At 38.1% G+C, this 17,800-nt stretch overlaps 1 protein-coding gene across 1 annotated transcript; it reads right to left on the bottom strand.

Annotated features, from left to right (window-relative positions):
- Positions 1 to 4,815: 4,815 nt before the first annotated feature.
- On the bottom strand, positions 4,816 to 14,043 carry LOC127650418 (kelch-like protein 7). Its single transcript, XM_052135849.1, has 11 exons — positions 13,735 to 14,043; positions 12,555 to 12,657; positions 12,342 to 12,435; positions 11,988 to 12,112; positions 11,711 to 11,886; positions 11,329 to 11,503; positions 9,680 to 9,822; positions 9,203 to 9,443; positions 8,879 to 9,080; positions 8,351 to 8,448; positions 4,816 to 6,522 (listed from the first exon to the last, which is right to left on the bottom strand). Exons 1-11 carry the CDS (start codon positions 13,870 to 13,872, stop codon positions 6,215 to 6,217), a joined length of 1,803 nt encoding a protein of 600 aa, XP_051991809.1. The 5' UTR covers positions 13,873 to 14,043; the 3' UTR covers positions 4,816 to 6,214.
- Between the last annotated feature and the right edge of the window lie 3,757 nt (positions 14,044 to 17,800).

The following is a 17,800-nucleotide window of genomic DNA, read 5'->3' as shown; positions in this document are numbered from 1 at the left end:
GAGACATAAAAGTAATCCATCAGACACCAGTGGTTTAATCCATGTCTTCAGAAGAGATATGATAGGTGAGAAACAGATATAAATGTCTGTTCCTTTTTTTACTAATCTCCACCTTTGGTCAGCGCGACCAGCAGGTGGCTGAATGTGAAAGTAAAGATTTACAATAAAGAAGGATTTAAACATTAATGATTGATTTGTCACCAAGATTTATATCACTTCTGAAGACATGGATTAAACCACTGGAGTCATATGGATTACTTTTATGCTGCCTTTATGTGCTTTATGGAGCTTCAAAGTTCTGGTCACCATTCACTTGCATTGTAAAGACCTACAGAGCTGAAACATTCTTCTTAAAATCTTAATTTATGTTCTGAAGAAAAAGAAAATGATGAGAGAATTTTCATTTTTGGTGAACTGTCCCTTTAAATAAGAGGAATCTCAGTCACTATAAGGTATTCAAAAGTTCAATTGTATGTGCTTGTTTTCTATAGCAATAGATTTGGAAGCAATTGCCACAGGAAAAATTGTAATTATCGGTCAGTGTGTTGGCTCTGGACTCTGTGGTCCTGTTCACAGATGAATGAATCCAGCTGTCCATAATTCCTCGACACACTTTGATAAGAGCACTGAGAGGCTCTAGACCGGATTAAAACAGCATGAATCCTGATCTCAAGGGATTATCATAATAAACTTTAATCTCTAATCTGTAGATGGAGTTTACGGACCGCACTGGCACTCGATGAAGCTCCTGACACCCAAATGGAAACGCAAAACTAGAAAATGATCAAATCAGCTGTCGAATCAGATCAACACAGTGGCTGAATTAGATCCTTTTTGTGCTACTGAAATGATCTTGTCCTGGAATAAAGACATGTGTGGCACACTTACAGCTCTGTCACTGTCTGGACTGACTTCATGAGGTATTTCAAAGTCTACAAAATGTCAAGCAGGAATGAACTGAAGTTCTTACATCTGATAAATAAAAGGACTCTGCCACCCTCTAGTGGTGCACAACAATACTGGACTGATACATTTGAAAGACATCTGCATGCAACTATTCTATATGAGGTAATAATAAACTTACATTTAGGCCAAAATTACAGTAGTTTTGTATAATATAGTCTCAAGTGATGATTTTACATATTTAAAACAAATAAAATACATTTAATACAACACATCTACAATAAAAATGTACTCCTGTTCAAAATGTTGCCCAAGCATTATAACATTTTTATTTCTCTTAATTATTGTATATGTGTGTGTGTGTGTACTGTGTGTATATATGTGTGTGTGTGTGTGTGTGTATATATGTGAGTATGTTTGTGTACTGTGTGTATATATGTGTGTGTTTGTGTACTGTGTATATGTGTACTGTGTGTATATATGTGTGTGTGTGTGTGTACTGTGTGTATATATGTGTGTGTGTGTACTGTGTGTATATATGTGTGTGTGTGTACTGTGTGTATATGTATATGTGTGTGTGTGTGTACTGTGTGTATATATGTGTGTGTGTGTGTGTGTGTATATATGTGAGTATGTTTGTGTACTGTGTGTATATATGTGTGTGTTTGTGTACTGTGTATATGTGTACTGTGTGTATATATGCGTGTGTACTGTGTGTATATATGTGTGTGTTTGTACTGTGTGTATAGCATATGTGTGTGTGTGTGTTTGTGTACTGTGTGTATATATGTGTACTGTGTGTATATATGTGTGTGTACTGTGTGTATAGCATATGTGTGTGTGTGTGTTTGTGTACTGTGTGTATATATGCGTGTGTACTGTGTGTATATATGTGTGTGTACTGTGTGTATAGCATATGTGTGTGTGTGTGTTTGTGTACTGTGTGTATATATGTGTACTGTGTGTATATATGTGTGTGTACTGTGTGTATAGCATATGTGTGTGTGTGTTTTGTGTACTGTGTGTATATATGCGTGTGTACTGTGTGTATATATGTGTGTGTTTGTACTGTGTGTATAGCATATGTGTGTGTGTGTGTTTGTGTACTGTGTGTATATATGTGTACTGTGTGTATATATGTGTGTGTACTGTGTGTATAGCATATGTGTGTGTGTGTGTTTGTGTACTGTGTGTATATATGCGTGTGTACTGTGTGTATATATGTGTGTGTACTGTGTGTATAGCATATGTGTGTGTGTGTGTTTGTGTACTGTGTGTATATATATATGTGTGCGTGTGTACTGTGTGTATATATGTGTGTGTTTGTGTACTGTGTGTGTATATATATATGTGTGTGTGTACTGTGTGTATATATGTGTGTGTGTGTACTGTGTGTACTGTGTGTATATATGTGTACTGTGTGTATATATGTGTGTGTGTGTACTGTGTGTACTGTGTGTGTATATATGTGTGTGTGTGTGTACTGTGTGTATATATTTGTGTGTGTGTTTGTGTACTGTGTGTATATATGTGTGTGTGTGTACTGTGTGTATATATGTGTGTGTTTGTGTACTGTGTGTATATATGTGTGTGTTTGTGTACTGTGTGTGTATATATATATGTGTGTGTGTACTGTGTGTATATATGTGTGTGTGTGTACTGTGTGTACTGTGTGTATATATGTGTACTGTGTGTATATATGTGTGTGTGTGTACTGTGTGTACTGTGTGTATATATGTGTGTGTGTGTGTACTGTGTGTATATATGTGTACTGTGTGTATATATTTGTGTGTGTGTTTGTGTACTGTGTGTATATATGTGTGTGTTTGTGTACTGTGTGTGTATATATATATGTGTGTGTGTGTACTGTGTGTATATATGTGTGTGTTTGTGTACTGTGTGTGTATATATATATGTGTGTGTGTACTGTGTGTATATATGTGTGTGTGTGTACTGTGTGTACTGTGTGTATATATGTGTACTGTGTGTATATATGTGTGTGTGTGTACTGTGTGTATATATGTGTGTGTGTGTGTACTGTGTGTATATATGTGTACTGTGTGTATATATTTGTGTGTGTGTTTGTGTACTGTGTGTATATATGTGTGTGTGTGTACTGTGTGTATATATGTGTGTGTTTGTGTACTGTGTGTATATATGTGTGTGTTTGTGTACTGTGTGTATATATGTGTGTGTGTGTGCTGTGTGTATATGTATATATGTGAGTTTGTGTACTGTGTGTATATATGTGTGTGTGTGTGTGTACATATGTGAGTTTGTGTACTGTGTGTATATATGTGTGTGTGTACTGTGTGTATATATGTGTGTGTGTGTGTGCTGTGTGTATATGTGTGTGTGTGTGTATACAGTAGTGGCCAAAATTATTGGCACCCTTGGTAAATATCAGCAAAGAAGGCTGTGAAATACATGTCCATATTCACAAAAATCTATCCTCTCTATCTGATATCAAACATTTGCAAAAACAACACACTTTTTATCAAAAAACTAATTTTTGTCAAATATATGTGTGGCACAATTATTGGCACCCCCTAGAAATGATTATGAGTAAAATATTTGAAGTTTATTCCCATTCATATTTAAAACATTTTAGTACACCTGGGTGACTAGGAACATGAACTTGTGCAGGACTTCCTGTTTCAGAGGGGTACAAATATGAGGTAACACACAGGCCAAATTCCCCTAGTCATCTATCACATTGGTTTAGCCCAAAGAAAAGCCAAAAACAACCAAAAAGTTGTTGAGCTTCACAAAATGGAAAATGACTATAAATAAAATAGCTAAAGCATTGAAAATACCCATTTACACCATCAGGACAATTAACAAGTTCCAATGGAGAGGTGAAGAATGTTAAGAATTGGCCAAAAATTCTCCAAGGATCACAACTGGAGAATTGCAGAGTCTTGGGGTCAGAAAGTCTCCAAAACTACGATCGGACATCACCTACTTCACAACAAGTGGTTTGGGAGGGTTTCAAGAGAATAAAGCCTCTGCTCTCATCCAACAACAAACTCAAGTACCCCCGTCTCCTTAAGATGATTCTCTTATAATATATTCCTCTTTTGTTAGTCGCTTTGGATAAAAGCATCTACCAAATGAATAAATGTAAATGTGTCTTCAGTTTGCCAGACACTACTGGAACTTCAAATGGGACCGGGATGGTCAGACGAAACAAAATTAGAGTTTTTTGGCAGCAAACACCAGAGATGGGTTTGGCGCACACAGAGAGGTAGCCATATGGAAAAGTACCTCATGCCCACGGTTAAATATGGTGCCGGCTCTTTAATGTTGTGGGGCAGTTTTTAGACATCTTGTTCGGATATATGGCATCACGGACTCTATCGTATACCAACAGATACTAAATCAAAATCTTACTGCCTCTGCAAGAAAGCTTAAAATTGGCTGTGGTTGGATACTCCAGCAGGACAATGATCCAAAACAAACATCAAAATCAACAAAAATGGTTCACTGACCAGAAAATCAAGGTTCGGCCATGGCCATCCCAGTCCCCTGACCTGAACCCCATAGAGTTAAATGTGGGTTAAACTGAAGAGGAGAGTCCACAAACATGGACCTCTGATTTTGAAGATCTGGAGAGATTCTGTATGGAGGAATGATCTCAGATCACTCGCCATGTGTTCTCCAACCTCATTATTTATTCTAGGAGAAAACTCAGAACTGTTAAAACTTGTGTTGTGTTTGCAATGGTTTGATCAATTAGAGGATAGATTTTTGTGAATATTTTGAATGAAAGATCAAAAGGATAAAAAAATAAAAGACATTTTTCACAGCCTTCTATGCTCATATTTTCCAAGGGTACCAATATTTTTGGTCACGACCCGGCCCCGCCCTCCATTGAACTGCTTTACACTGTCACAGACTGTATATGTATATAATGTTTTTAATACAATTATCATTTATATTTCCAATATATAACAGATTATCAAAAGTACAATAATAAGGCTGTTAGTTTAGGTCACATCCAAAAAACGAGCACATGAAGGCTGGAATGTAGGTGCGTTCATACCCGTCAAACTCTCTCACTTTACTCAAGAACAGCCGGCGGCAGGGAATCTTGTCCAGCACTACCGGAGGCAAAATTACACATCCTACTAATGGAAAGGCTTATCTCATGAATATTAATTATTAGCCGTTGCTTGGAATCCTTTCTGCTACGTACAGTCAGCTAACCTTATTAATATTAATAAGCCCCGCCTTTGCCATAGTATGATTGGGTAATTCGACAAATTGACAAGTGCTCGTTTACATACGACAGCATTTTCAGCCAATCACATCGGCCTTGCAGGCAAACGTCACAGAACGTAATTAATATTCATACGCAAGCCGTCAGACACGGATCCCAGTGCACTCAAAAAACATCAATAAACAGACCATCACTGGCCCGAACATAAATAATAATATCTTACAGCATTTGTTGGACCATGATAGTCTTTCAAAGTCCCTGCAGTACCATATCAGTACCAATGTTTATGAATATAGCAGTAAAACAGAAACCAGGGTATAAAATACTGTGAATTCATCCATATTTTAACTTTTCTTCAATTTATAGACACTATAATGCACTTATCTTATTACACATGCATTATTACTATATTTAGAAACCTTTTAGAAGACAATTAAGCATTGAAAACTCAATAAAAGGTTATTTTTTCATTATGAATGTATGGCAGATTATGGCACTTTATGTGTATTCTCAATAATCAATACTTGAACACTCAGCTTGGCGTTTCAATTTTTACTGAATTGTAAAAAAAAATAAAAATAAAAAAGATTAGTTCATTAAACAAAACAGAAAATAATAGCCTGTATTTTTGTAGCTTCACAACATCCCGATGATAAAATTATAATGATTTAAAAACTAAAGTGACAATGTGTTTACACATACTACAAACACACCAAAACACATCTCCAGAAAGCATAAAAACAACATAAAAATACAACTGTTTAAAGTCCAACGGGGAAACACACAGAAAAACACATACGGTAGAAAAATTAAAAATGTTCCTAAAAATTGACCAGGAAAGATCAGGGAATTTCAGTCCTCTCGATAGCAATCTACTGGGATTTATAAGATAACGTTGTTTATAACCTCAATAAAACAACGTTTCAACCTGATCGGTTTAATTCGAGTAATACTCTTCACATCTGTATCTTCTAGACACAAACCGTAATCAATGAATAAGGCATGTCACGTTTATCAACGCGAAACGTTTCCGTCGGGTTCCAGCGGTTCCGTCTCTAATCCGCAACGGTTGCCGTGGCAACGTTCCATTCATCCGTCTGCAGACAAGGAGGATGCGGAACTCATGTCCTCTTCGTTTGCGCCGCACGTGTCCACCAGACAGATCAGACAGCTGGTGACGGGGAACGCGCGGACTTTACTGGACACCACCCATTTGTCCGTGTCTGTGTAATACTCCATGATGTGACCCAGACGCCCGACGCCCTGAAACCCAGCTAGCACGTAGATCACGGAGCCCACAGCCGAACACTTCACCGTCACGCCCCTCCACGGCATCGGCGACGCCAACTTCCACTCGTTACTGCCGATCTCGTAGTATTCCACCGAGTCCAGCCCGCCTGGACAGGAAACACAATTAGAGATTTGAGGTAGACAAATATATCGGTTTCACCGATTCATGAGTGCCGAAATTTGCTCTTTGGAACTATCGGCAAAAATCTACAGCAAAAGTTTTTTATTCCTCAATAATAAACCTGGAGAAAAATAAACATACAAAACTCGCTCTCTGGTGAATATATAGGCTATAAAAGCTTCATTAGCTAAATACTTGCAGTACATATAGAGCAGAGCCAATTCTCTGTCATATTAAAATAAGTGTCCTGGTGTATTTCTGGCTTGTTTATAGATAAAAGTCCAGTTGTTGACTTGACAAAGTTTTTCTTCAGACATTTAAAAATCCCTAAACCAAGATCATAATTATCATTTGAAACAACTTTTGTTAATTGTTAAAATACATCCACCAAACTCAGCACAATGTTCTGGAATACTGTGCTATGACACGTGACTGATCGGACTTACAGTTTTCACAAAGCGGACCATCAAAAATTTGAAAAAATAACGGAATGTTCAAATTATCTATCTGCCTCTCCGTCTATCTATCTATCTATCTATCTGTCTGTCTGTCTATCTATCTGTCTGTCTGCCTCTGTCTATCTATCTATCTATGTATCTGTCTGTCTATCTGCCTGTCTGTCTATCTATCTATCTATCTGACTGTCTATCTATCTATCTGACTTTCTGTCTATCTATCTATCTATCTATCTATCTATCTATCTATCTATCTATCTATCTATCTATCTATCTATCTATCTGACTTTCTATCTGTCTGTCTGTCTATCTATCTGACTTTCTGTCTGTCTGTCTATCTATCTATCAATCTGTCTGTAACTATCTATCTATCTGTCTGTCTATCTATCTGTCTGTCTGCCTCTCTGTCTATCTATCTATCTGTCTGTCTGTCTGTCTGTCTATCTATCTGTCTGTCTCTCTGTCTATCTATGTATCTGTCTGTCTCTCTGTCTATATATCTGCCTGTCTGTCTGTCTATCTATATATCTATCTGACTTTCTGTCTATCTATCTGACTTTGTCTACCTGTCTGTCTATCTATCTGTCTATCTGACTTTCTGTCTGTCTGTCTATCTATCTATCTGACTTTCTGTCTGTCTGTCTATCTATCTGTCTGTCTGTCTATCTATCTGACTTTCTGTCTATCTATCTATCTGACTTTCTGTCTGTCTATCTATCTGACTTTCTGTCTATCTATCTATCTATCTATCTGTCTGTCTGTCTATCTATCTATCTATCTGTCTGTCTGTCTATCTATCTATCTGTCTATCTATCTATCTATCTATCTATCTATCTATCTATCTATCTGTCTGTCTGTCTGTCTGTCTATCTATCTATCTGTCTGTCTAACTATCTATCTATCTGTCTGTCTGTCTAACTATCTATCTGTCTGTCTGGCTAACTATCTATCTATCTGTCTATCTATCTATCTGTCTGTCTGTCTGTCTAACTATCTATCTGTCTATCTATCTATCTATCTGTCTGTCTAACTATCTATCTATCTGTCTGTCTGTCTGTCTATCTATCTATCTGTCTGTCTGTCTATCTATCTGTCTATCTATCAATCTATCTATCTGTCTATCTATCTATCTGTCTAACTAGTTGTTTGTCTTGCAAACTCAGAACTTTTAAAACTAGTTTAATCTTTTAGACTAGGCTTTGTCAAGTCAACATTAAAGTTTATATATTGACAAACTTCTATCTGGTTATTCTTGCCATTCTTCTTTGCTGCTGTTAGAGGCACAGAAACGACAAACTTCTGCTTGAATGCAAATACTGTCAGATTTGATCTGATGGAGTTCTGTATGAGGAATTATACCTAATGTATTCTGTCCACCGACGGCATATATTCTCGAGTTTACGACCACCAGACCGTGATTCTTACGCGCTTCTCTCATTCCACAGAGAACTCGCCACCTGAAAACAGTCACAGATACACAGATGTGCTTAAAGAGACACACATTTCAGTCTGTTCCTCACAGAAAGCTATCATATGGCTTCAGAAGACTTGGAATAAAGTGCACAATTCATACAGAATACTTTCATTGTCTTTGGAGCGTGCAAACCTCTAGTCACCATCTACTTTCATTGTACGGCAAAGAATAGCTTGGACATTCTGCTAAACTTCTCCTTTTGTGTTTCATGTAAGAAAGAAAAGTCATATGGCTTTGGAACAACATGAGGGTGACAGAATTTTCATTTTTGAATGAAACTATTCCTTTAATTCTCGCATTAACATTGTATAATTCATAAATAATTAGTACAATTCTATTTTCGTCTAAGACCAAAATGTACGCTAACTACTAAGGCTCTATTGCTGGTTTGTGTCTTGTAAAACGAGACGTACTCTTCTGTGTTTGGGTCGTAGACCTCGCAGTCGTTGAGGACTCTTCCGGATACGTTGTTTCCCAGACTTCCTCCGCAGACGTAGATGAGCCCGTTGGTCTCCACTGAACCGTGACTGCAGCGTGGCATCAGCATGCTGGATTTCGTCCGCCACGTCTCTGTACGCGTGTCATAACACTCAAACAGATTCAAAGCAGAGCTACCTGCGAACACAGAGAGCGCAGTAACTCTAAAGATCAAGGTATTCTTGAATTTCTTGAATCAGAGCTAAATATGACTGAAGGGTCCGACCAATAGAAATAAGTTTCACTCTGCACAAACTCACCCACTTCAGACCCTCCTGAGGTGTAGATCTTTCCTTTAGACGCACAGGCGGCCAGACTGTCCCGTGGGTTTGGGGGTCCGAGTTTCGAGTACCAGCTGTCCTTCACCACATTATAGCAGTCCATGCGTTTAATGGGGAAGAGCTGAGAGCCGCCCAGGATGTACACGACATTGTCCCAGAACACAGACGTGGCGTCACGCCGTTTCTCAAACGGACAGCGAATGTCTGTCCAACTGTAATCCTGAAACAAAAAACACGACAACAACTGGACATCACAAGCCTGGAATGAGCACTGGCTTTCCATGACTTTCCCAGTCATTGTGATGACTAATTAATATAAAATAGTTTGCAATCACATTTTAGACCAGAGCATCACTAGAGATGTTTATATCCATTATAGCATTCGACATTTCCCTGATTTCTTCATGAGTTTTGTCTCAGTGATTTGATTGTGATTATTCTCGGGGAAGCGCATACCTTCGGGTTAAAGTAACGGCAGGATTGCGGTTGCGAGCCTCCGAACAGAGCGATGCGGTAGTCGTGCTTCTTGCGGCGCGGTCGACTGCTCTCACCGAGCTCCTCGCGGTCCTCTGGAGACAATAAATGATATCGCATCCCACCTGACCACAAACACACAGAGACACATAATGAGCTCGGAGTAACTCACTGTACACACTGTTAAAGGACTGAAGAGTGAAACTAAACATATAGACTAAAGCAGTTAGTTGAAGGTATTTAAAGTTGTGTAAAGTAAGGCCACTAATTGGATAATTGTCTAAAGGCTTGACATCATTTTCTGGAATTTTCCAAGCTGTTTAAAGGCACAGTTAACTTAGTGTATGTAAACTTCTGACCCACTGGAATTGTGATATTAGTCAATTAAATCAACTGTTGTTAAAATTACTCGTCTCATGCACAAAGTAGATGTCCTAAACGATATATATATTCAGATATAAATAAATACATTATATATATATATATATATATATAAAGAAATACACCATAGTAAAAAAATAAAAATAATTATCTATTAAGAATTATCCCACCCCAAATGATTACCACAAAATTAATTTCGACCCGTCACTCCTTTTCTAAAAAAAAAGAAGAAAGAAGCAAATATCGAGGTTCCAGTGAGGCACTTACAATGGAAGTCAATGGGGCCAATTTCTGGAGGGTTTAAAAGCAGAAATGTGAAGCTTATCATTTTATAAAAGCACTTACATTAATTCTTCTGTTAAAACTTGAGTATTATTTCAGCTGTAAAGTTGTTTAAATCGTCATTTCTACAGTCATTTTAGGGTTTGATGACATCGTGATGGCAACGAAGTTGTAAAAAAAAAAGAAAAAAGAAAACAGTGATTTCATCCCAGTAAAATCATGTTTACATGTATATTGTTTACATCTTGTGTCTATACTTTTGAAACAGAGAGAATTTTAATGTTTATGGATTGACCCCCGTTCACTTCCATTGCGAGTGTCTCACTCAAACACACATTTTTGCTTCTTTTTCCCTTTTCTCCCCAATTTGGAATGCCCAATTCCCACTACTTAGTAGGTCCTCATGGTGGCACGGTTACTCGCCTCAATCCGGGTGGCGGAGGACAAGTCTCAGTCATCTCCGCTTCTGAGACCGTCAATCCGCGCATCTTATCACGTGACTCGTTGTGCATGACACCGTGGAGACTCACAGCATGTGGAGGCTCATGCTACTCTCCACGATCCACACACAACTCACCACACGCCCCATTGAGAGCGAGAACCACTAATCACCACCACGAGGAGGTTACCCCATGTGACTCTACCCTCCCTAGCAACCGGGCCAATTTGGTTGCTTAGGAGGCCTGACTGGAGTCACTCAGCACGCCCTGGATTTGACCTTGGGACTCCAGGGGTGCTAGCCAGCGTCAATACTCACTGAGATACCCAGATTTTTGCTTTTTTAAAGAAAAGGGATGAGGGATGAGTCGAAATTCATTTTTGTGGTAATCAACATTATGCCACAAACGCAGTCGATTGAGCTCAACTTGTACTGAATCTGGAATATTCCTTAAAAAACATAACTGAACTGTAAAATAAAAGACTCAACTCTCACGTCACAAATGAGCGTTCAGTTATTAATGACTCACAGATGACCATTTTCAGGCACTCTGGATTATCCTGGAGCAACGGTTCGGCCTGGACCGTCTTGCTGAGGAAGTTTTTGGATACGAGAGGGAATCGAACTTTCCCCAGTATGTCAACAATGTACTGCTGGCGATTCAACACGTCGTACTTGAGCCACCGAACAGCTGCGTCATATATCTGCATGATTAACACACACACACACAACTGTTTATCAACACCGTCGGCTTCACTTCATGTTTTATTCGTTTTATCACGGTATTCTTCCAAGTACCTTGGAGTAACAATTAAATAGCCCCCTTAAAACCAGCCAACAGTTCAGCCTGATCAGGCTAGGAGACCGTGTAAGACCAGTTTAGACTGGTTCAAGCTGGTTATTTTTCTCACCTGGTCTTCGGCTCTGACGGTCAGTGTGTCCTGCTGCAGCAGGTGCGTCACCTGTTTAACGTCCAGCTGTAGAAACTCGTCCATTTTATAAACGTCAGTGAAGTGCTGATGAATGAAATCATCCGCCGCGACCTTCAGCTCGGGACAGTTCAGACATTCAGCCAGTGCACTGATGCCTTACGATCAAAACAACCAATCACAACATTCCTCTAATGATTGATGCTGACAATACATAAAAGACTGAGTAGCTGACTGCAGGACAGTTCTCTTGTCTCACCCAGACAGTTGGTGGCGTCCACCTGCTCTTTCAGGAAGTCCACACACATCTTCTTCACAGGTTCAATCTGATATTGATTAGCAGCGTTCAGCAGAGACTGAACATTATTACTGTTCACTGAGATCCTGCATGAACATAAAGACAAATACATGTTTAAGAGACCCGTCTTCCCATAGAAACACATGAATCAGTGAATGCAGTTAATGAGTAAAATATGCATCAGGTAAATCATTCATAGATCAACACTGAACTGTCTGAGGTACATGTATAAACTCTAGCAGTCAGTCCCATCCACAGAAGTCTGATGAATCATTTTTATTCCCGTAGCACTCTCTCTGCTTCGTCACGTCTTACCGTGCCGTGTAGACAAACTCAACCAGTAGTTCAATGATCTCAGGTTCTGCTCCTCCGAGCTCGACCTCATGACTCGTGGCTTCCATCATGCTCGCTGCAGAACATGCAAAACTATCATTACGTGCATAAACATTCCTTTCGGTCTCCTGCATAATATGTGATTGTATTTATGCCATGCACGCATGTTTTAATGCGTCACAGACTGCCTCTCACATGTGAACATGAGATTGAAGAAGTGGCTCGCGGCGGCCAGCACCACTCTGTGCGCCAGGATGTGTTTCCCCTCCACCACCAGTATGACATCACAGAGGATCCTCTGTAAACATAGGTCAAAGGTCACACAGTGTGGAGGTGAAATGGGTTTCTATCACAACTCAATATTAAATGCACAAGACAATTAATATGACATCACCTGGAACATGCATCATTTCAAGTGATAATGCATCAGTCATATATCAGACACTGATTATTGAATGCATATCTCAAATAGCTCAGATTATATGATGTATATATGTGAGATAATTTACCTTTTATGATGCACATGTCCGATTTTATAAATAATTTGTCAGATTATATTATGCACATCTTTAATATCTCACATGATATACATCTCACATTATATAACGCAAATGTCATATTACATGATGCATATGTCAAACACCTCAGATTATATGATGTACAGTATATATGACAAATCAGATTACATCATGCATGTACAACACATCTCAGATTATAAAATACATATTTCATATTATATGTCTCAAATATTAACGTTTATATGATGCAAACGTCAGATTAAATTATGCATATTTCAAATATCGCATATTGTATGATGCATATGTCAGATGTTTTATATATATATATATATATATATATATATATATATATATATATATATATATATATGAAGTATATGTTAGATGATTCAGGTGTTATGATGCATATGTCAGATTATATGATACATATCTCAGATTACATATACATGTCTCAGATTATATGATGCATCTCTCAAATATCTCAGATTTTACCATGCACATTTCAGATATGTCGGATAATATAATGCATATGCCAGATGTATCAGATTACATGATGCATATTTTCAAGATCTCATATTTTATGATGCACAAGCCAGATATGTCAGTTTATATAATGCATATGTCAGATTATTTGATGCATATCTCATATGTCTTTGATTATAGAATGCATACATCAGATTATATGATGCATGTCCCAAATATCTACGTATATATGATGCATATGCCAGATATCTCAGATTATATTATTCATGTCAGATAATTCAGATTTTATGATACATACACCACTTATCTCAGATGATATGACGGACACGCCAGACTTTACAAGTTACATGATGCATGTGTCAGATTATATTTACCTGTTTCCTCAAATTATTCATGACACCCATGATACTGGACAACAATCTGAACTCCTCTTTCGATGCAATCTTCTTCTCGCTTTTCTTTTTGGGTCCTAAAGTCTTCTCGCATGAAGTCGAGGCCATACTGATCATCATTTATCACGCATATGATGAGAGAGTTTATTAAATAAAGACTGTGAGCTGTTCTGTGTGACTTTGGAGGTAAATCTGAATGTGAACCGAGCAACAGAACAGCAGGACTCACTACTTCCGCCTACTGATCGAGTACGTCAAAATAAAAGTCCCACTAAAATAAAAAATAAAAATAGATGTAGTGTTTTTTTTTTATATGATCTCCAGAAGAAGAATACATCTTTCAATTCATTATCCATTATGAGTATATATTACTTCTATAGCTTTTGGGAGAATGTCATTTAACACAGAGATGCTCTGCAAGGCAATGAAGGCAGATTTTAGTGAACAGAATGATGTGAAATAATAAGCAATGCTAAATTAGGATTTCACCATAGAAGCATGCTGAAAGAGTTTGGTCAAATAAAAGTCAAACAGAAAATAGATGCATTTCTACCATGTAAAAATATAATATAATAATATATAGACACATGAATCTGTGATTTATTTGATTCCTAGATGTCAGAGTCAAAACAAGTTATTCTAATGAGAGTGCATCCGCTCAGCTGAAAATGCAATAAACTGAAAAGAATAATAAATGATGACATCTTTGTTTTTTCAGAGAGGAAGATGTTCTCAAGTTCTAAAACTGTCAAACATTTTTTTAAATAGTTATAAATCGTCAAAAATTCCAAAAGAATTTTGGAATTTCAAAAGAATTCCAAATTCTAATAGGCAAAAAAATATGCATAAACAAAATTCAAACACTGCAAGAACAAACAGTCACTTTTTAATTAATAATTTACTCATATGTATTTGCAATCAGCAACTTTTTATAATGTTTTCCACTTTCTTCCCTCTTGCATGTGTGTCATGTCTTGGTGTGCATGTGTGTAGTGATTTGATCATTAAAGATGAAATTGTCCTGTCCAGTCAGGCTCAATTACAGCAGAGAGAAAGATCAAATCTAGTAGTTCTCAGGTTTAATACCTGGGGTGTAGACGGCTATAGCATGCATAATTATACTTTGACTCCATAATGAGAGTTTTACACAAAATAAGATGTGCCAGGCACTTTTCTGTGTTTAATGAGGTGGAGAAGACTGTCCTGGCATTGTCTCTTAACAACACGACCTCTCTGAGGTCCGCTTGTTACGGCAACCAAAGGAACCAGAACGCTTCTTCCCTGCTTAACCCTCAGAGACCCAAATATAGAAAAATGGGGGGATGCACCTTTTATATGTGGTTGTAGGAGGCCTCTAATGCAGAAATAAATGAGTTTTTACATTTTAGTAAGTTTTTAGGGAAAGGTTGTAATATTGCAACATTGGGCCTGTTGGGTAACTGAATTGCAGTGATTTTACTCACTGTCTGAACAAATGTAGAGAACATCTAATGGTTAATTTGCAGGGTGTACTGCATATAGCAGATTTTCAGCTGTTGACATTTAACATGACACTACACATGTTTATAACTGAGAGAAAATGATACAAACCTTAATTCACAGTATTCCTCTGATGGCATCCATTTCTTTAAAAGTTTGAGGTCTTGGAGTTTATCTATATGTCACTGATTCCATGCTCATGAGAGCGCTGTGACTCTGGTCCCGTCCTGATAGTAAAACAACGCACGATTGGTTGAAGATAGAACATGCTACGATTGGTCCGAATAATGTGGCCATTATCTAAATGGCTTGAGTAGACGATGGGTGAAGTCCAGTTGTTTGTAGATTTGATTGCAAGTCTTGACGCTAGATGTGTTTCAAAATCAACAAATGCGTGTAGCAAATATTTATTTTATTTGCAAATCTCATTATATTTATTTGTGAATTCACCTTATTTTTTGTGAAACTCTGGCTGTCTTCTGATGTTCCTTAAATATATCCACATCATTTTCCTTCCTCATGATGCCATCTATTTTGTGACGTGCACCTGTCCCTCCTGCAGCAAAGCACCCCCACAACATGATGTTGCACCCCCATGCTTCACGTTGGGATGGTGTTCTTCGGCTTGCAAGCCTCACCCTTTTTCCTCCAAACATAACGATGGTCATTATGGTCAAACAGTTCAATTTTAGTTTCATCAGACCAGAGGTAATTTTTCCAAAAAGTAGACTGGAATTTGTAAGGTGGTTTTGGAGCAGTGGCTTCTTCCTTGCTGAGCAGTATTTCAGGTTATGTTGATATAGGACATGTTTTGCTGTAGATATAGATACTCGTCTACCGGTTCCCTCCAGCATCTTCACAAGGTCCTTTGCTGTTGTTCTGTGATTGAACAACAGCAATTCATCTCTAGGAGACAGAATGTGTCGTCTCCATCCTGAGCGGTATGATGGCTGTGTGGTCCCGTGGTGTTTATACTTGTGTACTATTGTTGGTACAGATGAACGTGTGACCTTCAGGTGTTTGGAAATTGCTCCCAAGTATGAGCCAGATTTTGGACGTCGACAATTTTGTTTCTGAGGTCTTGGCTGATTTCTTTTGATTTTCACATGATGTCAAGCAAAGAGGCACTGAGTTTGAAGGTAGGCCTTAAAATACATCCACAGGTACACCTCCTATCAGATGCTAATTGGATAATTGTCTAATGGATTGACAGAATTTCCTGGACTTCTCCATGCTGCTTAAAGGCACAGTTAACTTTGTGTATGTAAACTTCTGACCCACTGGAATTGTGATATAGTCAATTAAAAGTGAAACAATCGGTCTGTAAACAGTTGTCATGATAAAAGTCATGTCATGCACAAAGTAGATGTCCTAAACGACTTGCCAAAACTATAGTTTGCTAATATGAAACCTGTGGAGTGGTTAAAAAAAATGAGCTTTAATGACTTCAACTTAAGTGTATGTAAACTTCTGACTTCAACTTTATGTATACCCAACTGTATCTATCTAAACATTGTCTCTAATAAACTACTGGTTAAATAACTAATTACAAAAGCTGTACTTAAATAAATACATTTCATTGCATTAAATTAAATATTATTATAGTAGGTATCATGTGAAATCACTTGCTGTTAGAGCTTTTCTCAGACATAACTTCACTCTTCTAAATTACTTTTGCACTGACTTTAAAGCAACTGGTGTCAAGTTGATTTTGACTGGAAGTCAGCCATGTGACCTTCATCTGGCATATAAATCTGAAAGGAAGACATTAAAAGGAAATACACATTTAAAGGAAACAAAAATGGTTCATCACAACAAAGGTTTTATAAAGCACATACTGTACATGCAAGTGCATTTATTTACCATCAACTGCTTTTTGTCCTTTTAAATTATGCAAATGTATTCAGATTAAATCCAATCCACTGTAAAAACATTTGCACCTTTTGGCAGCCAAATAATGTTCAATATTCAGTGGATCACATGCTCTCTCAAAAATGGCATGGAAGAGAGATACTAAGCAATTCAAAGAACCTCTCACTGTATTTTTGGATACTGAAGAGGAAAGCGTAAAGCACGTGGTAGTGTGTATATCATCTGTGCAGAATCTGTCTGTAGGCAACAGCAGCTCGAGTTGAAAAGCACTTTGAACTCTCTGAGCTGGACATGAGGTTGTGAAAAACTCCTAATCATCCTAATGATTACCAACTGTGGGAGTTTGTGACGAGGAGGAGGGCGTGGTCGTAACGATGGACGCCAGTGCTGAATCAGCTCAATCAGCCGGGAGAGGGATAAAGAGGTGCCGGGGATGCCGGATCAAGTGAGAGAGACGCAAGCAGCAGTCTTGTGTGTGTGTGAGAGAGTGTGTTTTATGTTATGCTAGAAAGCAGTTTTATGTTTTGTTCATTTGTTTATTAAATGTTTACATTGACTGCTCAACCGGTTCCTGCCTCCTCATTGCCCATCGTGTTAAATTTGCCCCCCTAAACTTCGCTCGCATCCGGGTCACGGCACCACTGTAACCGGTCCTGCCTGACAAGCTCTGAGCAGGATTAGAACCGGCATCTCCTGC

This window comes from Xyrauchen texanus, chromosome 10 (assembly GCF_025860055.1).
Source record: "Xyrauchen texanus isolate HMW12.3.18 chromosome 10, RBS_HiC_50CHRs, whole genome shotgun sequence".
NCBI lineage: Eukaryota > Metazoa > Chordata > Actinopteri > Cypriniformes > Catostomidae > Xyrauchen > Xyrauchen texanus.
This window is presented reverse-complemented; position numbering and strand designations above follow the sequence as displayed.

Excerpts from the sequence above, each read along its gene's own strand:
- LOC127650418 (XM_052135849.1), bottom strand. The coding sequence starts at position 13,872 with ATGATGATCAGTATGGCCTCGACTTCATGCGAGAAGACTTTAGGACCC. Across the intron at positions 9,444-9,679 it reads GCCGTTACTTTAACCCGAAG|GATTACAGTTGGACAGACAT; the intron begins GTATGCGCTTCC and ends TTTTTGTTTCAG. Across the intron at positions 6,523-8,350 it reads CGGTGGACAGAATACATTAG|GCGGGCTGGACTCGGTGGAA; the intron begins GTATAATTCCTC and ends TTTCCTGTCCAG.